The 27,487-nt window shown below is 33.1% G+C and overlaps 1 protein-coding gene across 1 annotated transcript; it reads left to right on the top strand.

Annotated features, from left to right (window-relative positions):
* MS3_00005078 (uncharacterized protein) lies at positions 1-27,487 on the top strand (the record flags this gene model as incomplete). The annotated part of the gene is made up of 3 exons (XM_012943649.3): positions 1-1,686; positions 18,554-19,098; positions 26,825-27,487. The coding sequence occupies exons 1-3, from the start codon at positions 48-50 to the stop codon at positions 27,485-27,487; spliced, it is 2,847 nt and encodes a 948-aa protein (XP_012799103.1). The 5' UTR covers positions 1-47.

Genomic DNA, 27,487 nt, shown 5'->3' with positions numbered 1-27,487 from the left:
TCGATTCGGCTATTTCGCGCATATTGCTATAAGACACTCCTGCCCTAATGGGTGATGATAAATTGGATCCATCTAAAGCTCGTAATATTTCACAAGATTGCACTGGACAGCTGGGACCATTTTGCAGCAGTTTTGAAGATCATACTACCGAATCGGATTTATTACATACATTCGAGTTACCAATATCACCAAGTCAAGATTTATTTGGTGAACCTACAACATCAAGCTCCAATAGATATTCTCCTCCCATTGGTCGTACAACGGTAACTACTCCATCTTGCTTCTGGAAAAACTGTGAATCTTCTGTTCATCAAGTTTGTGTTAACACAGATAGTGGATTTTCTAGTTGGACTGGAGGAGGTGATTCTAAAACTAGATCTCCATCAAATCTGATTTCATCTTACTGTGCCTTACCTCAATCAATTTTTTCATCACTGATATCATCCGATCGTGAAAGTGTTTTTATGCTGAATCAATCTGATCAAGCTAATTCGCCTTGGAGGCTGACACATTTAAACGAATCAGACGTAAGCTCTAGAAACTCTGTTACTAGCTCAAGTTCATGTCTAAATAATTTACCTTGTGCTAGTGAACTTAATGAAGAACTTTCAGATAGAATGTTCGTTACAAGTATAAGTGATATGATAAGAACTTCGCCAACTTGGTCTACTCCATGGACTTGTTCAAATAACTATCCTCATACATGCGAACCATGTAGACCAGTATCACAAAATGTTGTAGATATGATAGATTCGTATCCAGAAACTATTCCTCTCTCTGATTTATCATCATTTTTCTCTCTTGGATTGAATCCCGAAGGTCAAAATGCATGCAATGATTCAAACGGTTTACAGTCCCCCGATGACATTAATGATAAAATTCATAAAACAGAGAATTCCGGTAATTTCTACTCATCAAAGCCATCATATTCTGTTTGTACACATGAAAAAAATCCTTCTCATTTATTTCGCCCAATTCCTATTCGCGAAGAAAGCAAAATTCATGGGGATTTGTTCAATTCTTCAACTTTATCTTTGATAAATACACATTCTAATCGACTTACTGCCGTGCATCCAAATAGAAGCACTGATATAAACTCCAGTGCTTCTATTTCACGGCAATCACAACATGCAAACTGTCGGCCTAGAACTATATCCTATACTGCCTACTTAGACTCATCAATTAGGAAACCACAAATTAGCAGGCCAGGTTCTGCACCATTACAACGTGAGAATTTATTTATTCCCGAAGAAGATTCCGATTCAAGTGAAAATAATGAGCGTTCAGAAGAAATGAAGGACAGTTACTTCGTGCATAAACGCCGTAATAAGAAATCAACATCCAAAATGTCTACACGTAGATTTTCGCAAAACTACCAGTCTAACTCGTGTGGTCATTGCGGTACAGATATAAACGAGAATAATTTTGAGGATGCAAGCATCCTTGAGAGTGCCGATTCTACGAACATGGGACATCACAGTAGATATACGAATTGTATTTATAACAGGGCAACAAACGTAGCTGGCCAACATATATATCCAAGAATAAATTTAGATAGTAACAATTTACATATATCTCCTGACCAGTGCCTTACAAATTTATCATTATGTCCAGATTATAGATCAGTTCAACATGATGTAAGCCGTTCAAACACATATGGGAAAGGTTATTCACCGAACTATACTGGTAAATTATATTCTTTTTAACTGTTATGCCCTTTAAACAATCTATCCATTTTCATTATTCAACGTAAGAACGTATGAGTTTTTTTATATCATCGTCCTAATTGAAGCTAGTATTTGTGATGCTCGCCTTATCTACAAAGTGTTTTTATGCCCCACTGACAAGTATCCCCGCATGAATATAATATTTGGTGTTCATTAATTCAGCTTATGACTTGATATCCATAGAAAAACATATTGTGACAGAATCCAGTTCACATCGAATCAATTCCAACGTTTTTGACACTGTTTTACAGTTGAACCGATTATCTGCAAAACAGAGGACGAGTTTGCTAAACACCAGTTCGTTTCTTTCTACTTTATAGGTATGAAATATGACCATTAAGGGTAGGATATTCGTAGGTTATTAGCATTCGATTGGAGTGTCGTCGAACCATTACCCTTGCATACTGGGACCACTAAGTGAGTAATGTATATGTCAGGGGCACATTACTAGGTAGAGATGGTGATTCGATTGGTAAGGTATTAAATTTATCAACTGGGGTACTTGAGACGTGCATTAAGTATTCCCAACCACCACATACTTTGATGGACAATGTTGTTTGATGCAGGACTAGATTAGAAGGAAACTAGGGGATGCCAAATCAAATCGTGGCATTAATTCATGAGTTCATTGACTGTTGGACTAAGGCATGTAGGTAGATGCAGATTGTTTTGAGTTTGCCCGACTACCGTAACCAATGGTTTGAGTCTGGGTAACGTGGCTCAGAATCGTTTGCAATGTCACAAGTGCATTCACTTTTTGTCTTTTCTCAGCTCATGAACCCCGAAATCTTACACCTTTTCCCTGTGTTTATTATCAATAACTTTCCTCCTTGTGTCAATCGTCTTCATCAATTGTCTACTATTAATAGTGTTGGTACTTTAAAAAACTGAATATTTGTTCTGATTCTCAAAAATAAAAGAAACCCTGGTTTCACGTAACATAACATTCCCATAATCGCAATCTTTATTTTTGTAGTATGGTTTAAGTATCATTTAACTGTGTTTAGAGGAAAAATTATCAACAAAACTGTTTTGTTAATCCATTTCCTAAGTTTTCATAATATGGTAATATGCTTTGATTTTATGGAAACCGATCATCTGCATTATGTATATAAAAGGTTAAAATCAAAATATTTCATTCCTTATTAGTAGTATACACGACTGTTGTAAAATAAAATTCACGACTAGGAAAAAAATTCGTGTGAAACTGAAACACTAATCTAATTATATATTATAAAAAGCTTCGTAATTATAGGCAAATATCTATGAAGTTATACTATCTGAAAGAACAATGATGTTGAAATACATGTTTATTTATCTATTTTTTCTAAAGAAATTTGTATTATTGAATAATTGTACAGTTAAGTGGTGTCGGTAGTAGTATGGAAAACTACTAGAATGTTTTCTATAACAACATTTCGAATTGTCGTTTCTTATTCCTATATGAAACTTATGTGAGAACAAACAGTTGTTTGTTCCTTTGTAAACGGATTTGTAAAGTACTAGCCTTATTCTGGTCTGGTTTACGTGTGTAAAAACATTGAATTAATTAATTGTTTGAAGTAGACTCTTATTTTCGGGTAGAAAATTGTTAATTTCTCCTTCTTTATATAACCATAAGTCTAATGTAGCAGAGATTACAAAAATAACAGCGAAAACAATAAATCATCTTATTACTTTTGTATATCAAGACTGAAAATACATAAAATATCAAACCAACAACGTAATTGTTTATGTATTTATCAGGCAAAGAAGTATGCAAATAGTTTTCGTCACAAATCGACCTCAGGTAAAGATCCATTGAACAACTGTCTCGTATTAGTTTGAGATTTCTCAAGACCTAAAGGTCCTGGGTTCGATCCCCTGTAGTTAAGTCGTGAGTGTCATCGAGTTTTCTGATGGCCACACTGCTTCTGCTTATTAGGTTGGATTCCAGTATTGAAAATTACCCAGCTTTAATCTGTTTGCTATCATCCAATGTCATTTATAAATTGCCATCTCACGTTCAACTTGGTTTGGACAAAATATTTAGAAATGATTATTCGTTTTATAAAAAAACGATCTGAGGCGTAGAAATAAATATAAACTAATAAATCCTGAGATTTTGATTATCACTGCAGTTTTTTGTTTTATTCTTGAAACTGATTTGTTAGGATACTACTGTCTTTCAAATCTTTCAAAACTGAATCAGTTTTATTCGTACTTGATATTTAAGTCCTATATAAATTATTTTAATCAAACAATTTACGCAAACCCCAACTGTTTACTTTAATTCACTAATTATTTACGCACTCATACAGTAGATGACAACAAATATCTATTGTGTCTCAATAAATACCATTGTATTCATGTTAATTTTCATGATGCATTGAAATTGTAATCAATTTATATATAGTTGAAGGTTGGAAATACTTTACTAGGAAAATCGAGGTAAATTTAATAGGATAAATTCTGTGAAAATTGATGACTTATTATCACTGGATCTTAACATCGGTGTAAGAGTTAGTATGATACTCGAGTGTTGGCGACGAAATAAATGCGGTTTTAGTTGTTTTTTTGTGGCCGATCGACAATCGATTCTGCGAATTATGATTATTTCTTGTTGTCCATCGTATTTGACTTCGTCTTCTTTTTTGTGTGAACTGTAGGGTAAGACAATATTTATTCGTTATAAATGTGAGTATGACACATTCAAAATTACACAGTGTATTGTGTGTGTGTTATGTTTGGTACACATACTTAATGTTACTCGGTTAACTCATTAATTTAATTTTTATGATGAATTATAATATTTTCAAAAGATAGCTGATGGTAGCGTGGTTGAAATACTGGGGGGGGATGCCTATTGGAAATACTTCAATAAAGTTTCTTATATCCGATTCGTTTTAACGAATTAATTACATAAGTGAATCGTATAATGGACTCATGGGCTTTTTCTGAAAAGCTGATAATCTTTCGTACTGCTTCATGCTAAAAAATTCAAGCAGGAAAATCACGATGGTTTGGTATATTTTCTTTGTTGTCTCTATCGTAGGGAGACGCGGTAGGCGTTTCTCTAGAGTTCGCGAATCAAATATATCTTTTGTACTAGAAAAAAATATTGTCGTGGCGGAACTGGTTGGATGAAAATATTCTACCGCTAAACACTTAAAAAACGTATTTATACCTATTTTATTGAATATTCACAATATAGATGTATATGAGATAGATGTTTATTGCCTTATTTGAATATTTTGTGCCTTAAATTATTAAAAAGTCAAAAGTCAAACACACTCACCAGGTATATGAGTATGAGGCACACTCTAAGTATGGGGGATAATGATGTTGCCCAGTTTCCCGGCCCGAATTAGGTGGGACGGGTTTCAAACCTGAGATTCGGTGGTGGAAAGTAGAACGCCATAACCATTGAACCATAACTCCACTGCGAAGCGTTAACTGTAACCAAGTAAGTATATGGTAAAATGAGTGTCATTATCATCAAAGCTGTTTGTAGGTGTCATTACCAAGGTTTGACTTGATAATTTCGAATAGATTGAACATTGGGTAGATTGCTATAAATAAATAATATATTTGTAATATCCCAATGAGTAGAAAAAATAGATTGTACAATTTAAACTCGGATTAATTTTGATTTGGTTATTTGTCCTCTGAAGAAGTGGCTTACACTAAGTCACGAAACGTCAGATCTAATTTTTCTACTCATTGGGATGTTACAAATATATTATTTATTTATATCAAAGCTCTTTATTTTCTCAAACTTGATCTTACCCATACTCTTATTAGTATCAATATATTAAGTGAAATTAATCTAGTTTTTAGATTAATTAATGTGTTCAGATTTTTGTTATTGTACGATTGTTAATAAATGTGTATTACCATTACCTATGAGTTTTATTTACCATCTGAGGATTGGTAATACTTTTTTGATCTCCCATAATTCAGTAGGTAGAGAAGAAGCAGAGTTTTAATCCATTAATTATTTGACATTAGATTGTTCAAGTCAGTTGTGTTCATGATTCTCACTGTTCTTAGATTCATAATAGTAGCTAATCTAACTTATAAACCATTGGGTTACAGTCTGACTACTGACCCCCAGATCTTATCCTAAATGTTGAGTGAGGAATTTTCTATTTATATTTAATGATTTGGCTTAAGCATGTATATTTTTTACATTTAACACAAGTGGGAAGTAAAGTAGTTCCAACAAGTTTATTAAAAGTACGAAAAAGTTGTGAGATATTATTACCATTATTGTTATTATTATTATTAGTAATATTATCAGTTATAGTAGTAGTAGTATTTTTATTATTTTCGAGTTTCTCGCAATATATTGATAAAAAAAGTAAGGAGTTTGTAAAATATACTTAAATTCCTTCATTTGATGAGCCGTTAGAGTGTAATGAAGGCCAAAAATTAGTATCATTCAAAGTTTTGTTAATTACAATTTGTACTAAGCCTGTCGGATACCTTCATGGTATTCTTGTAACTGTCAGGTTGTAGGATATGTCAAGATTAATAGATACAGTGTATGAAGCTATTGTTGTGCATTAAGTTTAAAGTGAGTTTTATGCCGGATATATCCACTCTTCCTTATTAGTTTTTCTATTAACGGTGCGGTGACTCAGTAGTGGTTAGTGTATTCGACTTTCAGCCACTGAATTGCGAGGTTAAACACTACCTCACCTAATCTGATTTGAAAAAACTGGGCAGTATTACTGGCCCTTACAATTAAGGTGTTGTTTTACATTATGTGTACGAATCCGTACCTGATGAGTTCACAAGAAAACTTTAAATCACAATTTGTTAGTCTATATTCTATATGTGACTTATCAAATTACAAGTAAACTAATTATATTTCAACATTTTTACCCTGTTCACTTATAATATCTGAATTTACTGCTTCATACTTCAATATTCATATTGCTACACTCAGTCTGAATAATATCATTAAATAGTTCATTTTGACTGAGATTACCCTCAGTTTTCATCGTTGAATAAATTTGCTGTGACCATCACTTTCAAGAACTTTTTCGTCTATTTAGTGGTGGGAATGCTAAATACTAAAATGCTATTTCCACCAAAGATTTCATTGCAAGCATCCAAATTATTCTCAACTGTTTGACATGGACATGTTGGTGCGGCACAACTATACTTCCCGGATGAAAACAAATATAGGGGATATAAAGGCTAAAATGAATTCTCTAACGAAAATTACAGTCTCATATACTACACTCATTAAATAGACGGAAAAGTAATTAAAAGTGCTGGATACAGAATTGTTATTGAACATTAGAAATATCGCGGATAATGTCTACCATTATCATCTTTATTGTGGTTGGTGTAAGTCTTACTTGATTAAAAAGCATGAATATACATAAAGAACACAACAGATTACCTTGTAAAATCGTATATTAACAGTGTAACGATTTTCGATCTGAAGTCTTTGAGGCGTTTGAAATCTTCATATAGTTGAATATTGTATTCGATGTTTATTGAAATCGTTTTGAATAAAGAGCAAACACATTCACATTTTTTCATTCTGTTCTATGAATATTTTGCTATATATATCGTAACTAGTTTCATATACTCGACTTTGTCTCTCTTAATAATGTGAGAATTGCCTTTATTTCTACACACACATTAAATAATTGAAGGAGTTTTATGGAGATTGGTTTAATTTGTAGGTTGACTTGGTGGTTCAAATCGCTAAGCGTTCAATAATATGACTCGAAAGTCATGAATTCGATACACGATATAGTGGGGGGTTTGTACTCCTGAAGAGTGATCTAGTACTTCCTGGTCTTCAGTAATACCCAAGTCTACATGAATCTGTGAAAAATGTAACTTAAATATTGATTGAATAACCTACTTTTTCATTTCTTCTGAGCTATTTTCAATCGGATTTCATTCATATTTCGTTTTTTGATTACTTGATTAGATTAGTACATGAGTTTTGTTAATTCGAATTTAGTTTTACTGGAATATGACGCCAATGATCTAGTTATAGTCAGTAAAATAAAATTGGTATTTAATCACCACGCTAGGTTATGTAGGCAATCAGTCAGGTAGAATGTCATAAATCCCTCACATGAAAAATTTAATTGAAAGTTAACTACATGAATTTATATGTCTCATAGAAAGAATTACATTGGATTAATTTCTGTTCTACTTGGATCTAATTACAATTAATTCAGAACAGTAACTATCATTAGACTAAGAAAATAATTATTTGTAAAGAAAAAACAAAATCATGATCTCTGTCAGGTTGTGGATATGCACTGCTGAACAATCCCCTATACTAGGACGAAACAGTGCTTTTCGATGGTTATTTAACTTAAATCAGCTCGTGATTTCGACAAAAATCAATCTCATATATATACATAAACATATGGATAAATCAAGCATAAAAGTTGACTGATAGTTGTAAAAAGTTTTGTAATTTTTTGGTTGTTGATTTCAAGACTGAATTTGGTCATTCATTGCTATTATGATGGATTTATTGAATAGAGGCATTTACAATTCGATTAGATTTCGGTTAGTGGTTAGCAATGGAATTTAAGATACATGTTACATCCTTCTTTGATCTACATGATCAACCAAAACGCCTACCTCAGATCGAAATTTTAGCTGATGTAGGAAAAGGTTAGGCGAAAACTAGAGGCGACCAAACCAAGACATGACATCAATTCATAAAGCTATTGGTTGTTGATCTGAACAATGTTGATAGATACAGACTATCTAGTTGAGGTCCATACTATAGCGGGAATTCATAGTTGGTAACGTTGTATGGTTTTGCTCACAATGAATTACTACTATTCAGGTGCATTCACTTTTTATCTTTCACTAAGTCTCGAGCTTCAATATTATTTCATAGTTTTTATTCTTAGACTTCATCCCCTTTTGAAACTACATTTCCTACTGTGCAATCCTTCTTAGTACATCTACATTTGTGTTCATCTTGTTAATTCTATCTTGTCATTTTGAAGTGGTATGGGAATTTAAGCTGTTGCAAATTTTTTGACAGGTTCTTTGTTAATTATGACTGTCTGACTGACTGAATAATTCGGTCTCGTCAACTAGATATACGTGTATTTCAATGCTGATATTCACACTCACCTTTTAAATCCAGTACCTATGTCTTGTTTGATCTTAAGCAACTCTTGGTAGATTTTCGTCTCAACAACTAGATAGTCTCTGACAGAAAGTGACTATAACAACTTGAAGAAGGGTATTATCTCTTGAAATTCCTTATTCTTTTGAGTTCTTTAAATTTTTTTAATACTTATTAAACATAAAGTTGGTTTTGTATAGATATTTGAATAATTTGAGCAACAGGTTTAACAGTAATGAACTCTGACGTCATCTAGTAAACTAAGGCAAGTGTGGGGTGGCGATGAATGCCCTCTATATATTTTAATTATTCGACGACTGTGCACACCCTAATTACAGATTTAAATATTTTTACACTTTTCTTACTATAATGTTTAGTTCTTCCTTGTTGTAACAGAAGGATATAATGTCTAGTGTAACTTATTGTGTTATTTGGGGTAAATATTTTCATGAACAACTTAAACAGAAGGTTTAATGGTGCCGAACTGACGTCGCCTGGAAATATCATTCATTATAAACTAGAGAAGGGGTTGGTACTGCGATAAGTATCTAGTTTATTTTGATTATAGGACCAGTATACACCCTAATTACAGACTTAGATATTATCCATTTTGACACCGTATTTTCTAGTTATAACAGAATTATATCGATGCCTAGGGTAGTTTATAGTGTTATTCAGGATAAGTATTGTTTTGAATAGACATATAGGCAAAATATATTCGTTTAATACTCTTTGTTTTAAATTCTAGACTTATTGAGATTTGAACATGGGAAATGTTGAATGTCAAATTTTAAAATGTTTACATTCAACTGATTACCTCATCCATTATTTAAAAAAAACGCAACAAAGTTCATCTATATGTTAATATTCTTATGAACTTTGGTGGGTATTATCGTTCCTATTAAACTGAATAACTCAACATCGTCTTGTTGTATGTTAGGGTAGCAATTGACTTACAAATGTCCAAATAGATTTAATAGTTTGTTAAAAAGCTCGCTTTCAACCATGTCTGGTAGGAGGAAGGTATTCACTGAAGACAGTGAAAGATAGTCGCACAATAATGTGGGTTACTTGAAGTTAGACTTGTACACCACTAGGTTACAGGTCAGTGATCTAAAGGTTAAGCGTTTGTACTCGAAACTTAAGGTATAGGGGTCTGATTCCCGGTTGCGGAGTCGTGGTTTGGCATTATTTAAGAGTTCCATAGTAGGAAGAATCTGCCGTCCACTGTTCTCAGGTTTTTAGTGGTTGTCTAAATTAGATCGGTATGTGATCTTAACTCTTCATTTACTGTGCCCAATTTTCAGTAACATTGAATAATTAGAGAAATAGAGCTCTAATAACCAAAATACTTCAACAGACAGAAACCACATTTTAAATGAATGAATCCCTCACATTTTTTTAAAAACGAAGGGAGAGTAATTCATCTGATGAAGTATGTTCGAACCACACTTCACTTCGGTCTCAGAAAGTCAAGTAGTACCGTCAATCTTCATGTACACAAACATCACATTAGTCACTATTCAGTAATTAACCGGTTGCAAATATCTCAGTACTTGAGGAGTTCACTTTCGTCCCGAATAGCTCTGTGTTAACGTCTTAAATCGTGAAGTTGGGTAATGAGGGCTCAAATACCACGGTGTGATCATCAGTTCCTTTGATGACGTGATTTAACTAACACCAAACTTAGATCAGTCAGGGTTTCCTGCCAACTACTTTCAATCACCCAACACTAAACGTGTATCTGGAAGCTGATTTCGATAATCTGAATATAGTTGCTTGGTTATATTTTTCTGGTTATTAATAAATAATGATAATAATAATGGGGAAAATCCGGATAATTGACATTCAAGCATATTTATTTCACACGTGGTAAATAGGTTGTAGCCATCAGTGGAATAATCCAGAAAAGCTAGTTTGTGACTCGTCATCTGGGTGTACTCGCGTTCCGGTGCTGATGTTCACAGTGATATTCTGACGCACTCCCGTTCCTAGCGTCTTTTGCTTTAAACGGCAGTGGGTTATCCTCTGAGCCACTGAATTTAGATAGCCATTGATTTATTCATCAAATGTGATGGTTGTTATTAAGGATTTGAATTATCGTGTTGTTAATATTTACGATTGCGTTTTTGATCAGTCTCCATTAGTATAGATCCATTCTGTGTGGAACGCCATCATACAGTTATTTTAGTTTTTATTTATACATCTATTCTGTGAAACTTGTAACAAAAATGTATTTTTCGAGACAATCCGTGCAAGATTTAAATATGCTAACAAACACCAATTAAATTTCAATTGTTCTATGTATTTTAGATAAATTGGATTTGATTTGAGTAGCATTTATTGCATTGTATCCTAATAACCAAATATTCGTTTAACATAATATAATATTCAAACATTCTAGGTTGTTTGCGAGAAACCATTGCAGTTGATTACTTTTAAATCGATTGTAATCTCGAAGTAATCATTACATATATATGTCTACTACTATTATTCATTTCATGAGAATTTTTCTAACTAAAATATACTTTCATGCAAATCCACTTGTCTTTAAGTAAAATATTAATTTGGTTATTTTAGTAACAGAAATATTAGCTTAGTGAATATGACTAAAGCACTCGAGATGTTTTTAAGTGTTCGTGTTAGAATGTTTCCCCCCACACCACACATGTACACACCAGTCTAAACGAGTTGACATAATGTACTTTTTGTTTGTTGCTGGAGTGGTTGAAAGCAATTTAATAGATGATATAAACGTAGGTTACCTACTAGTTGGCACTCATTACCAGGACACATCTTCAATTTTAAGAGAACTACTTTTTCCTGTAGGATTCGAACTCGTGTTATCTAGGGTTTTTTTTGGAGGTTGTTAAATTTTGTAGTCTATGTCACGAACTCGACTTAGAAAATTGTTGAAAACGAGCAAGTACTGTACATTCGCTCATCAATCTTTATAATTCTTTTTTCCCCTACACTTAACACTTAATGATATCAAATTAAGAAAAAATTTGATGCCTAAATTCACACATTTTTTCTTAGATATTAAAGGATACATTTGAGATTTTTGTGACCACAGAAGCAGTTTAAATATAGTCTATTCACATTCATATGAATAAAGAGTGTATTTATTAATTAATTTGAAGAGGTATAATATGCATATTTACATAGTTGACCTTGAGATAGTACTCGATTGACTATTGTTCATCTATTTACATTTTTAAATGTACTTAACAGAAATTAGAAATATTTATATAAAATGATAAATACAAGTGTCATTTTGTTTAATTTACCCATACACTATGTATTCAAGTCTCTCGTACACACAGGCATACGCACTTATTCACTCACTCACTCATTGAATCCTTCGCTTACTTACATTACATACTCATGCACCTTACAGTGTGTTGATCACGTGAGCATGTACATTTTCGAATTGTTATGTGATTTACTGCATTATGATATTTTAAAAAGTAATAACTATCTGTTAAAGTTCATTCATGTCAAAATCACTACTAGTACTACTATTACTACCACTACTACTACTACTACTACTACTACTACTACTACTAATAATAATAATAATAATAATAATAATAATAATAATAACAGTAATAATAATAATAATAATTTAGAACAGTCAAAATAACATTTTTTTCTAGTCATACATACTCAACTTATAAATTCCTCAAGGTCATATCAAACAAGAGTGTATTATATCCATTATAGTTTAAATGAAATATTACTTTTCATATCTGGTTTTTAGAAACTGTAAGAAAACAAAGCCGGGGGGGATAGATTACTTTAAAATAAACTATTTTAGTCTTAATAAGAAAATAAGCAGTAATTTTTTTGGATTATGAAGAATATTTTTTAGCTCAAGATAAAGATCCAACAAATGGTGCTTTTCTCTGAGTTAGACGGTTTGAAATGAAGGAACTATGATACCCTATCCTATTGATAAAAACTACATTGTCGAGTAGCCCATCCTCTTGCGATTCGTCATGAGTGCCAACTTACCGATATGTAGTGATGCATTCCAATCAGGGATTAGTGGGTTCTTAATCAAGCTGAACTCTGTATCACATGAATAAACTGTCTACTCCAAACAACATAACACCAAGAAAAACGTATTTGAAAGTGAATATAATTTTCATTATGAAAACTGAGGGACCTAATGGAAAGTTATATTTCATCTTAATTTGGGATTTAGTACAGTGGATAATTCATTCTGTCTCTGAACCTGGGATCAAACCTAGAAATTTCGACCTTCTTGACAAGTAACAATAACACCTATAAACTATTAAATTGAAATCGAACGTTTCACGCATGTTCGATTTCGATCAATAGTTCTTTGGATTGTTGTCAATGCGAGGCGAAGACTACTTCTACCAAATTTTAAAAAAAATCTCTACGAAACCATTTTTGTCGATGAGTTATTTTAATCAAGAAATGACCTAGTGATCAGTGTTAACGTTAGCGATAGAGGCACTAAGTAAAAATGATAAGTCCGTTGATAAAGTTATGAATCGTCATTGAATAAGATGGTGTTTGGAATACGTGTCGTTACATATGCCCAACCACCACCTACTTTAAACCGTGTTTTTTAGTGTAGGAATAACTTGGAGGAAATATAGAAACAGCAAAACTAAGATGTAATATCAATTCACAAAATTATTGACTATTGGTCTGATCAGTGTTGGTAGAGACCCACTGTTTGGTTGAGATGTTCAAGACAGCCGCGATCAGTAATTGGGAGACATTGAGTGACGTGACATACAATCGGTTACAATAGAGCAGATTCATTTACACTATCATGCTCTAGATGTTGACTTCTAGTTTTCCTTCTAACATACCTTTTTGTTCTGTATTTCCGTGCCATATTCTCAATCCTTAGTCTTTTTCATTAACATTGCTACTATATTATTTCAGTTCCTTTGCTATCCATATTGTTGGTTTTATCTCATCATGTTAATGTGATCTAATGGAATTGGGCTATTGTACATTTATCTCAGGCTCTAATGTTGATTATGATCAAGTGAGTGATTGACTGACTGACTGACTGACCGGATTCTCAAATACACTCACAATATCACATATAGAAGATCAGTTCTGAAACGTTGAGTGTAGTCGTGAAAATTTCGCTTGTATTCTGTTATTGTAGTATGAATTCATTAGTTTTCATTTTTCAACCTCGGTTAATTAATAAAATAGATGACCATGTTGTTTAGTGAATAAAAAAGGTAAGGAGAGTTCAAGAGTCAAATTTCTAACTAGGATGAATTAATTGCTCAATTTTGTCACCGATTCTCCATAATTCTTCAACCGATTTCAGTGTGGGTAACATGTAAGGTTCACTACACCATACCATAAATATTTAAAGTACTGAGAAATTCATTATATAAATTGATTACCATCTCGGTAGTGTATTATGTGAATACAAATCTCAATCCATAGCATATCAGCACTCTACAGTACAATAAAAATTTGTTTTGTAGATATGTTAAAAAAAATCAAGTGAGACACTAACTTGAAATTCCAAGCTAGTTATTATCAAATTAATATTGTAATAAATACTAGGACAACATTTACTAGTCATAGGCATAGTAAAAGAAAATATCAGCACGGCAATGCATGGGTCAGACTCTTGTGTATGATGAGTCCCAAGTAAGAAGGAACGCGCATTTTGAATTCCATTGCTGACTACTATTTTTAAAAAGGTTTAATTACTACTTAGTTATTTCACCACATAACCTTCAGCCATCAGTTTATATGGGTTTGTGTACCATTTTCCTCCGTTTGTTGCCGTTCTTGTACATGTACCGTACTGAAAGAGCTCATTAAATCGCGACTTAATATTAGTTTTATGGTTTAAATCACAAGCTAATCTTGGTCAACCATGCAAAAGCACAAAACACTAGCGAAGTGTTTCGTCCTGGTACGGGGAACCTCATCAGTGTATACCCATGACCCCATGAGGGACCAAACCCTGGACCTCTAGGTCTCACGACGATCGCTTAACCGACATTTTACATATATGACTAGTCGATTTGTGATATTACTTAACCATTTCCAAACGTCATTGATGTGGCGAGGTAGCTAGCTGCCCCACACTCCACTAGTTACAGTTTCTCGCTAGAACTGTGGTAATGGCTTTTCAAAATCGACCGCTAACTAACACATGATTATTATCGCTGTTTTTTTAGTGAAATCTGTAGAATAGTAGTTACTGGTTTGTGTTAGTAATTTTCCTCTTCCGAAAAGTGTTTACTTTTATCCTCTTTATAACAAAGTGACACGTTTCTTTTTTATCATCTAATATCATCTCAGGTCAAAACTTTTTTCGAAAACAAAAATCTTTCATTTTTATGACCTTAACTAATAATACATTTAACATTCACTAACCACTTTCTTTTAAAGAAAACAAGATGGTCAGTAGATGAGTAGTATAATGGTAACGTCTTTTTACATTTTAGAGTATGATGTTGATAACGACGATGATATTTATTGGAGGATTTATTTTTCTTAAAGGAATTTACATTGATTACTCATCATTATTTTTTGCTTATTTATAACAATCTGATTATCACCTTCCCTCCCTCTATGCATCAACGTGTATGGCTACTTTTTTCCACTTATACATACATATATTAATATACACATACATGGAGATATACATTCACACAGGTGAACATATGTTTTTATATTTTCGGCTTATTTTCGTGAAAATCTACTCTGAGTAGATGACGTTGACGTTTCATATATATATATATATATATATATATATATATATATATATATATATATATATATATATGAGCTGAAATGTTTTGTTCATATATATTTATGTATTGAATATGAATTCAGTTTCGGTATAGAGAGTCACGAAGTGGTAATAATAATGATAATAGTAATAATAAGAAAAAATGATCTATGTATGACATAGCAACACTAAATGTACATTTCATTCCATTATTTCATGTACGGTTGCTATGACTTTGTATGTAAAAAACTAGACAAATATGTACCCCTATCCCAAATTTTGTTTGAACTGAATATTGTGTTGATCAATTGGATTTTTCGTTAAATAAGCTATTATGGTAACAGTAACGTCACTGTCATCTAAGGCAAAAAAGAAGAAGGAATTTCATTCTTTTAGTGAAGAATTTTTCATTAACACAATGAGTCTTTTTCTTTCAACTAGAGGGGTGAGTAGAAATGATTTTATTCCATTTCTATTTTTTCTCTTACCCCATAAGTGTGTGTGTTAGGGAAAGACAAACAATGCATTGGATGATTTTGTCTATATGGAAAACAAACTACTATATTTAGAAAACGTGTTTAATATTAATCAGATTAGAGACTTTATGACGAGATTTCACGTTGATTTTACAATAGTTTTTATCATGGACTGATATTATGATCAATTAAAAGTGTCACTAAAAACTAAGACATTGTTTGGTACCTTAGAAAAAAATTCCTTATTTGGAACTCAAACTGCAATCACAAATAATTGTATCCTAGGGATTTTAATTTATTCAGTAATCTCGATTCATTTAGAATATCTAGTTGAAATTAAATCATATGATCACTAGTAACTAATTTCGAGGGGTAATTTTCGTGATTTTGATGAGAAGCTGTAATTAATGGAGTTCAACCCTGTCGGCAGTGAGATTGTAGGATTATCACAGTTTATAAATAACGAAATGGTCTTAAACCACCATTGAGAATCTGAGAGCCCTGGGCCCCTTTTCGTCCTAACGTGTGGGATGCCTCAGCAGTGAGCGTCTACGACCCCATACGTGGATGTCGAACACAGGACGTTCAGATTCATTTTATGTCGTTTGGTTCTCGTCATCTGCCTACAACCTGGAACATTGAAAGAATTCCAATTACAAATTGAGTTTAAATTGCTTGAATGAAAGAGTTTAGTTAAAAGCTGATGGGATGACACATCAGTATTATATAAAAAGGGTATCAATAAATTTAATGTACCAAATAAAATATTGTGCATATGTATTTATGTAAAAGAGCATTCTACAACATTGATGGTAACAAAAGTCCAAAGAACAAGAAATAAATGGTTACGTAATGAATAAATGCTGATAATACGTAAGAATAAAATGAGTTAAGTTCAATTAATTAAAATAAGATTACTAATCTAAAAGACAGTCGAAATGAAAAGACGTAACTAAGTAATTAAGTGGAAGGGTTGAACAAAATTTTGTGATGTAATGAAGAAACGATTGTGTCATCATGTCTTAGAAATATTAACAGTCATCTATTTTGAACACATAAATCAGGTTTCTGACTGTTGATAACAATGGCTTCAGCAAAACTAAGATGATTGGCTGCTTACTAATCACTTTGATAGATTTCAAGGTACCGACCTGATGTCCTGTGTCCATGATATGTATAGTAATTGTGATACTTAAAGCATCTTCTTTTGTTCGACGACTTCGGAAATATATTCATACAACCTAAGATATTCTCCCCTTTCTGTTCGACCAATGTAGCTACTTTGGCAGGTATATGTAAATTTGCAGACCTATTTAACTGTAGCATAGGAAGAAGTACTTGTCGACCTTTGATTGAATTATTGGACATGTTGTTTTGTGGACTTGTTAGCTTGATATACCTGTACCTCAGTGTTGATATTCATTACACTGGAACTCAAACCTCAGTAACTTTCACTTAAAACCCTCAAACCATTATCCACTAAGCTACTGAATCTTCAGATGGTTACTGGCTTGCGACTTTACATCATTATTTAGTCGAGATAAATTTAAAACAAGGAAATTTATGCGCAGTTAAAAAAATAAGATGATTTGTAGGTTTGAGCAGTCTATCACAAGTAGGAGGGTGAGTAGGGTTTATAATGTTCTTCAATTATTGATGTACTGGCTTAAATTAATTAATTTATTATTTTTGTGCTTATTTATAATAAAGGAAAGATACGTTGACTACAAAACTGTACTTTTATAGCAATGAATACATATTTCGCCCAGGTTGAGACTCATCAACTCAATAAATTTACATTTTAATGGAGGCACAGTCATAAGCAACGTGGAACCTGACACATGTGTGCGTCAGTCCAAGTTAACATATTAAATCGGTACATTAAAATGACATAGCCAAGACAAAAGTCCGAGTAGTAGAAGCAATGACAATATCAGTGGTAGTAGAAAACATTAAACATACACACTACGTAATTAAAGAAGAAAGGATAAATTTAGAGAAAGAAAAGTATACTACAATTTTTAAACTTAAGATGTAGGAGAAGTCAAAGAGTAGATGCCTCTGCATCACTGTAACTGATTATAAGACATGTTATTTAGCATCTCCAACCATTGGTTACGATAATCACTCAGACCATAGCCAGATAGTCCGAATCTACCAACACGGCTCAAACGAATGGTAATTTACTTCATGAACTGATACCACGTCTTAGTTTGGGTGCCTTTAAATTTTTTTCAAACTTACTCCTACACCAGCCAACATCATTCATTGAAGTTTTCTGCGGTTGGGTATACATAATGCATATCTCAACCACCCTAATCAATAAAGACTGACTAACTCATTAAATGACTTGCAAACAGGTTACATGTTAATCTAAATACACTGGTGTTTGACTTAACACTAACTTGCTTACATATATTCTTGAGGACGCTCACTTTTTTCGTTAATTTCTGTTCGTCTCTTCTTTATCTCTCTGTAGTCGCTCCTCTCTGTTCCATCATTTCACTACCCACTTCCCCCATGATGAATACCATGCCAGCAATGACAAATAATCTAAATGAATTGAATAGTCACAATAATAATATACCAACATTACAATCGACGCCTATGCCTGACGTTGTACCCCGATTCGGGTTACATATGCATAGTAATAATGATACTATTACAATTACATCAAATATCACTTCACTTCATCATTCTTTATTATTACAACCAAGATGTTCATCTGTTCCACTTCTACAGCCAACAACATCATCACCAACAACTTTAGGTTTTAACCCAAATTATTCTCACTGTCAATATCGTCGGCATCAACAACCTTCAGATCACCATTATTACTGTGATCATTGTAATTTATCAACTGTACCACAATTCATTCACAACGGTGGAACAAACATGAATTTCTCGTCTACATCGATTAATCCAATACAACATACAAGTTTATTAGCGAGACGTTTGGCTTATGTTGCAGATGAATTAATGATAGATTATTCAAGAAGAAATCGATCGGGGTGGTATAATTTGGTAAGTTATGATATAATTTTCAGCAAATAAATAAATACTACGTTTGAAGCCGTCTTATGGAGATCAATTTAATTTGTAGCTGATATTTTTTACAAACGGATCTCACCACAGGAGGGGGATGCCATTAAGAACCAGGAAGCATTGGAAAGCCCCTGTTTCCCGGTATAAAACTTCCTAGGAATGCGTAACCGCGACCCAAATAGCGTTTGTTGAACCGAAAATCTTCAGGCGTCTTGGCTAATGCTTGGCAACTAATTCCACCGGACCGGCGTCCAGTGGTACTGTTCCAACTTCAATGAATTTGCGATATGATGCAATCATTACCCAGTGCCACTGATGACAACCGTTTCACTCTTGACATGTATATGAACTTCACCTGTGCTTCCTGGTTTTCATTATTGCGCTAAATGCTATCAGTCTGTGATGACTACAGGTTACCAGATAAATACTTGTTATGTGTAAAGAGATTGTAATAACCCGTTGTTGATATTCTTCACCGAATTTTTCCAGTCCTTGATGTTATGTATATATGTTTATTTAGTGGATAACTCGATATAACTTTTTGTTACAAGTTTTTATATACATCTGAGTTCTGCCCAATATTGGAATCGGAGATGTACACTAGTTTTATGCTAATTAGGACTTATCATCACCTGAATATTGTTATAAATTGTTGAAAGGTATGACTGACTTAGTCTAAGCAATCCTTGAAATCTAGGAAGGACTGAATAACTGTTTTGTTTTAGTTAGTATCTCTTTCACTGTGTTGTACATTCATAAACTCACATAGAGTACTGATCTGATTCAGTGATTTAGCAGTGTTGTGCTCTCCACAAGATATGCAGGTGTTCTATTCAATCCTTTGTTTTACGTTGTGAAACTGGATATATTACCATTGAGTTTCAAACAAACACCAGAACATCTACCTAATAATTCCTGATATTTAACGATTCTCCATTGTCCGGTATCAGTTTATGCAAAAAGTCACTTTAAAATTTCATAAATTCCTGTGAAGCATCCAACTAAATTTGAAAAAGAAACCTGTTAATGGACCTAATGAGGAGTTGATATCTGGTAGTTTTAATCCTGAATTATTGTGTTCATCATATCATCTAAGTTTTAATCATTGATTTCTACACAAAAATTGTGATTGATTGAATTACAACTTGTAAAATACAATTTCTGTAAACTTGTGTACATTTCTTTGTGTGGAATCGTCACAAATCCCTTAGAGTTTATCAACTATAAATACCATTTCTACTTTAGTCTATAACTATTAATAAACTTCAGAGATGAATTAAATCAAAATTGAAACAATATTTACTGAATGAGAATTGAACAAATATTCCAATTGTACATGACAATCAGTTGTTGTAAAATGAACTTCTGGTCTATTTAGTAATCAGCTTGCATAAATTATAGTCGACGGAGTTTGTTAACATGATTATTTTGAGAAAGATAAACTTATTTTTGTAAGATATTTCTTGATAAATGTGACTGAACTCTTGAATCGGTTTCCTAAGATCATCTAATAACCCCAGGCTAAATCTACACGACAACTTGAACACGAGAGAAAAGGAGCGAATTATAGAAGGAACGCCTTACTTCAGGGTTCATTTCTGTACAGAAAACTGAAGGTATTTCTAGCATTGCAGATGACCCTGGACTTCTGGAAGGTTATGGACCCCTACTAAAAATAGTAGCAGGGTAGGTAATCATCGAATCAGAAATGTGACACATGACTATTCACTTTCTAGGTGTTTCTGAAAAACTTTTATTCAGTGCTGATTGGATAAAATGCATCCCAGAGATTTTAGGGCCTCTCTGGACTATTTTCAAAGAATATTCTGGATCTCCCCAACATTTCTGATACCTGGATTGTTTTGTGATTTCATTTGAAATTACTCAATAAATGTACATTGGTTCAATTTATTAATATACACTTTGTCTTACCATTCGAACATTGAGGGGAGAAATTAATAGGATGAAAAGAAACAAACATAGGAATCAATGTAATAATATGAAATAATTGTATGTCACTCGAACCCTGCTTTGACACCCTACATTGGGTTTATATAACCAAAGCGATATTACTAATCGTTATACAAAACGTTTGACTCAAATTTAAGTATGTATGTGTGTACCTTTTAGTGGTAAATTAGTTTGGATTAGACACATTGACCAGTCCAAACAAAGACCTCCCTGAAGTCTGATACACTTTCAAAATTCTTCACTTTATGGAAAGAAAACAAGATTTGCACTAACTAATATTGTCTTTTTTTATTCACAATTATCAATGATTAGTAGTTTATTAGCCTACTGTGGTGTTGTTAGTAGTAATAGTAATCTTATTATCCGACTGGATAAAATCTTCCTCTCCATAAATGGTAAACTTCCATCAACCCATAGTAATGACTAACCACATGCATTCAGTACCATTATATATATTTTCGTTGTTTTGGTTTTTTCCACACATTTTTGTCATAGACTTATCTATCAGTTAGTCAGTCAGTCAGTCATAAGTAACGTAGAAATCGATGTTGTGTGGTGTAAGAGCAAGCTGGAAAAAGGCTAGGGACAGCCAAATCAAAACATGGCATCAGTCCATGAAGTCACTAACAGTTGAACCTATCCATATCTGGTCGGGGTCCGCATGATTATCGTAACCAATGGTTAGAGACTTTGAATGACATGGCTCAAAATCATTTGCAATGGCGCAAGTGTATTCAGTCTCTATTTCCCCCAAATTATGAGCTTCTATATTCCTCATAATTTTTTTCGTTTTTATTTCACAAACTTTTATCTTCTTTTCGAGTTTTATCTTCAATGCCTAATCTTTCCTATTACCACTGACACTGTTACTACCTCTATTATTCTGGGATTTGGCCTAAGAACTTCTCTCTGTGCTACTAAGGTATGGGAACTTGAACCGCTGTACATACGTACAGGTCATGCGTTGTGACTGACCGAACGTACATATATGCACATATATGCATTAGTCCAAGTTGGCACATTACCTCAGCATATCGAGATGAAATTAGAAGTATCAGTGGCAGTAAAACAAATTAATCATAGAGAAGGTATTTGAAGAATCTTGAATATGCAGAATGACGAGTATAAACTGATTTCGAAACTTAGGATCTAAGGAAAGACAAAGCGAATGCATCTTTGTCATTGCGACGGATTCTGAGCCATACCAGTCACCGTCTCCAATCACATTAGTCATGGTTGTAGTGGAGATCAGAAGCTAGACCCATGAATAATCAATGGCTTCATAGATAGATGCCATGTCTTGATTTGTCTGTTCTTAACTTTCTTCCAATCCAACACAATACTACCCAACAATATACATCAAAGTAGGCGGTGGTTGGACTCACTTAAAACATGTCCCAATCACCTCAGTTGATGATAATATCCGATCTTGTGAGTCAATTTGCCATCTTTGACTGCTACCCCACATCTAACCTTGACATTTCTCACTCAGTGGTCTCAATATTCACGTGGAGTGCTAGAACGAACTAAACAAGCTTTCTGAATCCTTACCTATTATTCATCAGACACCAACCTACTCAGAGCTGATTAAATTTGCAAGATAAATAAAAGTGGTCGACACGTCCATCTACCTCACACTCCTGACCATTATTAGTTCAAGCGTTGTCGAAACAGAGACAATGATCTCTAGTGCAATAGGATAGTAAGCATTTGAATAACTTTGTTCCATTTTTATTTAATAAAATTGTTTTAGAGTCTTATGCTTCCACAGACGGAGATTGTTCTGTTCTGATAAATATGTCTCAAATATATATGTGTTTATCTCATATCGTTGGATTACTCATACCTACCAACTTACTAACCTACCTACCTATACCTCCTATCTTGTAACTCATCTTTACTAATTTTTGTTAAAGTACAGAAGAATAAATTTCTTACAATATATGAACCGAATCAATAACTTGATATGGCTATGACTCACTTAGTCATTCACTCATTCACACACACTACCCATTATCTAGATAAATAGTCAATCATCTCAGGTAAAAGATAGTACATATATAGATAGATATACACTGGCAAAATTTCTGTTTATGTATACAAATCTAAGCATAAAACAAGTATCATGTGCTACAAATGTAACCTTGAAATTTAACCTTGAAAGTCAAGTATAAGATTTGCTTTCATTATGTATTTTTTGTTTGAAATCTTTTACATTTTTACAAGTTTTCAATAGTGTATTATGGTTTGACAAAAAAAAAGAAAATGAATTATTGTAATTAATTTTAATTTGGTCGTTTGTCATTATAAAAAAAATTAAGATGAGATAGCAACACTTTTGAAAAGTGTGTGAGTTGTCTATTTGGTTAAGAGATTATTCTTACTGTTTTCGATGTTCAATGAATGTATTGTGTTTTAATACAACTTTAATCATCCAATTCATTCAATGACTGAGTACTACATATGACAGTGGGATTTCCACCAAAGATTTCACTTCAAGCTTTAAATTCCACTACATTTGTGCTTTCCATCCAGCATTTTCTACTGCACTGTACACTGATTTATCCATAGCAAACAGTTGTGGATAATTTCAGATGCTTTGAATAAAATCTCTTTTGAAAATTACAGTTTACTGTACAGTATGCACCTACTGAACGCAACGTCCGTCATTGGACATTGAAGACGTTGCAGATGACTTCAGTTGTCAAAATAAAAGTTTCCTGAAAGGCGAGTTTTGTTTATAAATGGAGAATATTATCTGTAACAAATTACAAGATGATTTTTTGTCATGAACTGATATTCCGTGAAAAACTACTGATAACTAAAGAGCGTTATTCATTTTAAATTGAAACTTTTATAGGCGCGCTCATATTTAGGGCAACACACACAAAAGTGAACTTATAACCTTCAGGTCTCTCGATAAACACAGCGTAATTGAGCCAGTAAATCAAAATCTGGTAGTTCACACAACGAATTGATCTTTGTTCTAGATTCAGCTCTAATGAGTACCAATATTTATGTTTACAAATAAACAAATAAATAAAAAGATTTTCACACTAAAATGAAACGGTTATTCAGTGCTTCTTAGTTTCGAATGCTTGTCCGTAATGTAAGCTATAAAAATTCAACAAACTTCATAAACCCACTTCACTAAAATTAAATTGGTCTTGTATACAGTGACGTAGTTGTTAGAAATGAAAATCTTGTATCGATATTTTTAACTGACAATTAGGCACCAGTATGAATTCATCCAGGAATTCTATATTTTTGAATGTTATCTTCAGTGAACTGGATTACATTCAAATACTGTTAAATTATTACTTTTAATTAGTAGTAGCAATTTACGAACTATGAAATTTAACAAGGATTATTTATAACAAAGAGAAAAGAAATATTTAATTCAACAAATGTAGTTTTAGAAGGGGTTTTGTGGAGATTGTAGTAATTTCAATAGTTGAAATCATGAGTCATTTGAAGCTAGACTACCATAGAAAACCTGGAAGCACTAGAAGGCCGTTTTGTCCTACTGCGGGACTCCTCGGCAGTGCGCATCCACGGACCCGCTCACGAGATTCGAACCCAGGATCTATCAGTCTCGCGCGCGAGCGCTTAACCATTAGACCAATGAGCTGGCCGGCATCCAACGGGGTTAATGTTTAACTTCAACTAATCCACGAAATTGAGCGACACATCCACCATTGTCATCAGTGAGTTACTATTTCACAACAGAGCCAGTCGAACTCCACTGGTCCCTGTTTCTCACTAGAGCTCCAGGATATATATGCAGTTGAAATTAGGCGGGATCGTGGGTGGGCACTGCTGAGGAGTCCCACGGTAAGATGAAACGGCCGTCCAGTGGTTCCAGGTTTTCCATGGTGGTCTGGCTTCAATTCACTCATGATCTCAACTATTGAAATGTAGTTTTCTCGATAATCAGATTATTTTATCATGATTGACTCTTAAAATTATTATTATTATTATTATTAGCTTTATTCAACATTATATTTTTGGTACAACATAGAATTGTCAGCATAAAGTATTTCAACAAGTTTCCTTTTCTTATACCTTGATCTATTGTGACGATAAATTTTGAATGATGACCGGTTAGATGTTAGGAGTTCGGTAATCCACATTTGATTAATGTTCATTCGTTTCAATGCATATTGCCAGCCACCATGATGTCGCTGATTGTACCTTTTTGTATCACGTATAGCGAAAGGTTGTAAACTTTTCATAAATGCGCCTGAATAAATTGTGCGCACAATAGACATAATGATGTGCTAAAACAAACAACAAAACAGATAACTTGATGAAATATCTAGATCGGAGGAACAGGTAGCCCAGATATTCAAGCAGGCCGCCTGACTGTGGAATGGTTATTTGAAATTGTGTGTATTTTTTTTAAATTGGCGAATACTTCAATGTTAATTTAGACACACACGTCAATGATGCTTTATATAGAAGTGAGTTCCTCTTGAATTTAATTAATCTAGCTGTGAGAATAACTGAATTTGACACATACAATTTGATTGGTTTAAAGTGTGAAATAATTTAACAGTATTTTTTTTCAGGAATAATTTCTGATGATTAGTGGATAATATTGACTTCAGACTACTAACAATTGGTTTATCATATTGTAGTGAATGTGAATTCAAGTGGGTAAGGCCAATTTATTATTTAGTGTACAATCACACAGTAGTTTAGTAAAATGTGAGAATCATACATCAAATACATCATTTGCACATCTTCGAATTGTCTCTTACAAGCTTCGTTGTTCTTTCATTTCCGTTGTTATCTTGATTGTTCTCAGTTTCCTTCTCTTTTCTCTCCATTTCAATCTTCTCAGTCTTTTTCTCTCAGACATTCCATTTCCGACTAATGTTGCATACTACTTATATCTACAAACATAAGTAGCATACACCACAATGTCAAAGAGAAGAGAATTATCAAACTGTTACACTAATGATATTATACCATTGTTATAAGTTTGTAATGTTTCTTAAAAAAAAACACAAACAAATGTTTCATAATATACTTACTGGTTAATAGGTTACACATTAATTCACCAGGGTATAACTATTCATATCTCATTAAAATACATTTATTCTCACCTGTTCTCAGTAGTTAACTCTTAAGTTTATTAAATGGGGTATTCGACAAAAAAACAACTACTTAATTGTCTGGCGCCAAGTTCATTAACAATACCATATAAACATTTATTCAATTCAAAATAATAGTAATGATAATAATTACCATTATTATTATTATTATTATTATTATTATTATTATTATTATTTTATGTAGACAATCTCAAAATAATTCTGAATCCACAAGTCATTTTTTTAAAAATTCCATGAGAAGAGCTTATCATTGTTTGTATTTATTCAGTCAGTCAGCTGTAAGCAATGTAGAACTTGGAAACTCAGAAACTAGGTGTAAACAAAACATGGGTTAACATCAATTACTAATCTCGGTTATAGCACAGATTCCAATTAGAAAGTTTGCACTTCAGCCCAATAGTGATTGACTTCAGAGACTGATATTTGTCTTAGTTCATCCCTCTCCATAGCTTTCTTCCAACCCATTCATATAAGGACAAACTACGTTGATCGAGGTAGGCGTTGGTTGGGCATATGAAATGTATAGATTCATTCAACTTTATTATCAATAATAATGTCCAATGTAGTTCTATATATAACATTTTCGTACTGTGTTTTTTTCATTTATCAAACAGACAACCGGGATCTTATTCAACTATGGAATTAGAACAGCGAATTACAGTATACAAGCATTTTGGGGATTTTCATTGAATCTATCTTCATTGTTTACATTTACAGTCGATTATGTATTACAAACTATACGATTAATTATTGGCCAATCGCCGTCACCGCAAAACAATACAAATCCATCAGAGAATATTGCTAATCCGTCAATAAACTCTTCAAATCAATGTACCGTTTATTCCAGACAAAGTATATCAAGGCATAGTACTAATAATGACAATGATAGCGGGGCCGTTGTTGGTAATTACTCTATATTTCCTCCACATAATCATTATTATGTAAATGAATCTAATCAATCTGATCTTAGGGATTCAACTCTGTCCCTCCCCTCCTCTTCCTCTTCTTTTTCTCCTGCTATTGGTAGTATCAATCATACTGCAAGATTTTGTCAATTAAGTCCCTCTACTCAACTGTCAACATTGCCATCGTCTTATATATATCCTTACCATCACAATTATTATTACCATCACCATCAGTCCACAACATCTCAAATGCTTCTATTTCATTCTACTGATGAACAAAGTTCTAATTGTTCAGAAACAAGGTCAATTGAAACTGATCATTCGTCTAACTGTATGGCGGAAATTGGCATATCGGATTCGGATAGTAATTAA

The sequence above is a fragment of the Schistosoma haematobium genome, chromosome 1 (assembly GCF_000699445.3).
Source record: "Schistosoma haematobium chromosome 1, whole genome shotgun sequence".
NCBI classification, from domain to species: domain Eukaryota; kingdom Metazoa; phylum Platyhelminthes; class Trematoda; order Strigeidida; family Schistosomatidae; genus Schistosoma; species Schistosoma haematobium.
This window is presented reverse-complemented; position numbering and strand designations above follow the sequence as displayed.